The sequence below is a fragment of the Dermacentor silvarum genome, chromosome 1, assembly GCF_013339745.2.
Source record: "Dermacentor silvarum isolate Dsil-2018 chromosome 1, BIME_Dsil_1.4, whole genome shotgun sequence".
In the NCBI taxonomy this organism is placed as follows: domain Eukaryota; kingdom Metazoa; phylum Arthropoda; class Arachnida; order Ixodida; family Ixodidae; genus Dermacentor; species Dermacentor silvarum.
Genome location: NC_051154.1, coordinates 293,699,830 through 293,702,923, shown reverse-complemented (window position 1 = coordinate 293,702,923; position 3,094 = coordinate 293,699,830). Strand labels below are relative to the sequence as shown.

General features: G+C 44.9%; 1 protein-coding gene across 1 annotated transcript; it reads right to left on the bottom strand.

The window, feature by feature from the left end:
• Positions 1-2,105: 2,105 nt before the first annotated feature.
• LOC119452924 (putative nuclease HARBI1) lies at positions 2,106-2,681 on the bottom strand. Its single transcript, XM_037714886.2, has 2 exons — positions 2,589-2,681; positions 2,106-2,523 (listed from the first exon to the last, which is right to left on the bottom strand). The coding sequence occupies exon 2, from the start codon at positions 2,420-2,422 to the stop codon at positions 2,132-2,134; it is 291 nt and encodes a 96-aa protein (XP_037570814.1). The 5' UTR covers positions 2,423-2,523; positions 2,589-2,681; the 3' UTR covers positions 2,106-2,131.
• Positions 2,682-3,094: the final 413 nt, after the last annotated feature.

Below are 3,094 nucleotides of genomic sequence, written 5' to 3'. Positions count from 1 at the left end.
AGTTTTAGTGTTTAAGTTTCCTTGTTGCCTTGTACGAGTGATACAGGAGCACTTTTTGGATGGAAGGCGAAATGCGTGCGTCCATTTTTGTTCTGTAGTATTTGCTTCTTTCTATTTATGCTTATCCAGCTGCAACGCCAGCGTGCTTTTTTTATTTACATATTTCGAAGGCGCCTAGTCATTCACACTGGAATCATTACAAGTACTTGTAGATTTCTGTGTATGGGTTTTGTACTGTGATATTTATATTGCTTCACTATGTGTTGTATCTTACTGCACTCATTATGAAGCGTTTCCGCATAGTGTTTGCACTGTGATATTTTCATTTCGGCACAGTGAGGCTAAGGTGCAACAACTACAATGTGGTCTTTTTTCAGAGCACCAAACTAGTCACTCTTCAGGTTGCATAGTTTCACAAATGAATATGGCCATCATCATTTCACCACGCCGGTGACTGTTTTCCTCTAGTTTTCGTTCCAAGTGAGTGATTGCAAGAATAAGTTTCAAGTGTGACACGTTCTGGGTGCTGCGAGATGGCAGAGCCAATTATTCATGTTGTATGTAATTTATGTTTCATCACAGCTGGCAAGTGCACTCACCTTTCTACAATTATGATTCACCTGTTGTTTAGCATCGCATTACAATTGCTGTCGAGAAATGAATGCTTCTAGCCAGTTACTCTTTACACTGAGAAGGGAACGGACGTACCTGTCAAAGTCATACTTTCTTCCAAGGTCACTTAAATGTAACTGCAAGTTTTATGTGCCGTGGTGAAAACAAATTGAGTGATGCTAATGCTCCAATGTTCTCACATGCTTTGCTACGTGTAGTGTGTTGTACTACAAGGTTCGTGATGTACTAGTCATAGCGTGTGATAAAGTTGACCTTTGTATTTTTTGTGTTTTTACATTAATTTACGTCTACCTATCTGGACATGATGTGACGAATGTAATGTCACAACACACAGTGGTATATTTTTGTGTGTTTGAATCTGCATTCATTACGCTTTACTTGCTTGCCTTGTCTGCGTATTCATGCTTGCACAGAAGTTTTGATACACCTAGCACAAGAGGTGGCTAGCAATCATATTGCCTCGTTCCTACTAATGTACACCGAGCGTCCGAATGCACAGGATGTGGCGGTTGCGATCATTCTGGTGTGTTTTATGAAAATTGTGCGAACCTTTTTCTGATGGTGACCAGGTGACCATGTGCGCAGAGTGCCGATCATATGTACTGCTTCCATCAAGTCTATCATGACTATGATGAGTCAAGCGATGTTTCCATTTCATATGATATTTAAAGAAAAGGCTGCACTTTAACGTTGCTACCATGTTTCATGTTGCCACTTCATGTTGCACTAGGAAAGAAGTACTTTGTGCCAATTCCCCATTACTGTAACCACAAACTATGGCAAAACAACCACATGAGTAGAAAGTAACAACTGCTGCATCTACATGTACAGCAAGTTGCATATCATAGGATGCACACAACACATACAAGCTGCTGTGTAGCTAAGGATACGAATGTCATAGTGAGTCATGTTCTCCAGCCCTTTCTAGTGGGTCGATCCCTCCTAAGCTCTCCTCAAGAAACACCGCTCGTGCTGAGAGCTCGGGCCTTGAACTAATGGCCGGTCCAAAAGGCTGGTGCCTAATAATCGCCTTTACAACTGTAGCATCGTATTTATAATGTTTGACGAGGAAAGAAGCATTTTGTGATGTGCATATTGCACATAACGCTAGCTTGGGAGCAGCAGCAAATGCAGTTCTTCACAGATAAAGGGGCATAACGCATGGCCTTACGACTGCTTCACGAGTACCACTGTTAATAAGTGGCAGCCTTGGAGACTCCTGCACAGTGAAGAGGGTACAAATGTTTTGGAGTCCGCGGCTGTTGCATTCTTTTTAAAGGATTCTTTGTATAATTTTACTTCGTTAGTGTTTAAATTATCATAATCTGTCGGATCTGTGGATTAGGAAGACTGGCCATCTGTATGGAGGTGCACTTGATGTGTATACAAATTCTTTAATATATTTTCCACTGTACAAACACTGCCATGTGATAGCCTAGGGCACTGCAATTTGTATCAATAAATTATGTATTATGAAAACTCACTGTTCCAGTGTCCTTCAGAAAAGGTTGACAACGGCGCTGCGCTGCTGCCTTCCTCTGAGGAACACGTCGTGCGGTGCCAGCACGTGGCTGTCTCCAGGCTCCTCTGGCTCCTCAGCTGGTGGCACTTCCCCACCATAATCGTCCAATGACCAGTCGCCCGCGTCCAAGGCAATGTTATGGAGAGCAACGCATGCGTAAATGATTCGCGCTGCTCTATCGGGGCTGTATAGCAGTGTCCGAAAGTGCTGCAAGCAGTGGAACTTGCTTTTCAACACCCCGATACATCTCTCCACAACATTGCGCATGGATGCGTGCTCCCGGTTGTAGCGGCCTTCGGAGGTGGTGCCGGCATGACTGCCAGGTACAGGTACAAGCAGCCACGGCTCGAGGGGATATCCCGAGTCTCCTGTGACAGAAAAATGACAGCTGAGTGCTCTGCCCTAGTTAGGGGTACGCATTGCGAATACTTACCAAGCAGATACTCGCCAGGCTGCAGTTGTGCGGCTAGGCGTGCGCGCAGTGGATTGTGCTGCCACACCCAAGAGTCGTGGCACGAACCAGGGAACCGGGTATCAACAACAAGAATGCGAAGTTCTGCGTTGCACACCTGCAATGGGGACCAATATAAAATAGCGCTGCAGATATGCTCGAAATCCCTTTTTGCCATTCATATGCAGAAAACAATACATGCATGTACGCTGGTACAAGCCGCTACACTGTTTTAGTCATAGGCGTGGACAGGGTTTTGCAATTGAGGGGGGGGGGGCAATGCGCCCCCCCCCCCTCGTTGTGTTCACGCCTATGGTTTGCACTGATTGATAGCTAAATGAAAACTTGAGGCACAATATTGCGCAACAACACCCATGCACGCCAAAGCCAGCAGGTGCAATGGATGCAAATACTTCCGTGTTCAAAATGCTTCCATCGTACCTTCCTGTATCGATTTCTGCTACGACTGCTGCCCATTTTCCTTAATA

What these genes read in the sequence shown, in the direction of transcription:
- LOC119452924 (XM_037714886.2), bottom strand. Translation starts at nt 2,422, where the DNA reads ATGCGCAATGTTGTGGAGAGATGTATCGGGGTGTTGAAAAGCAAGTTC.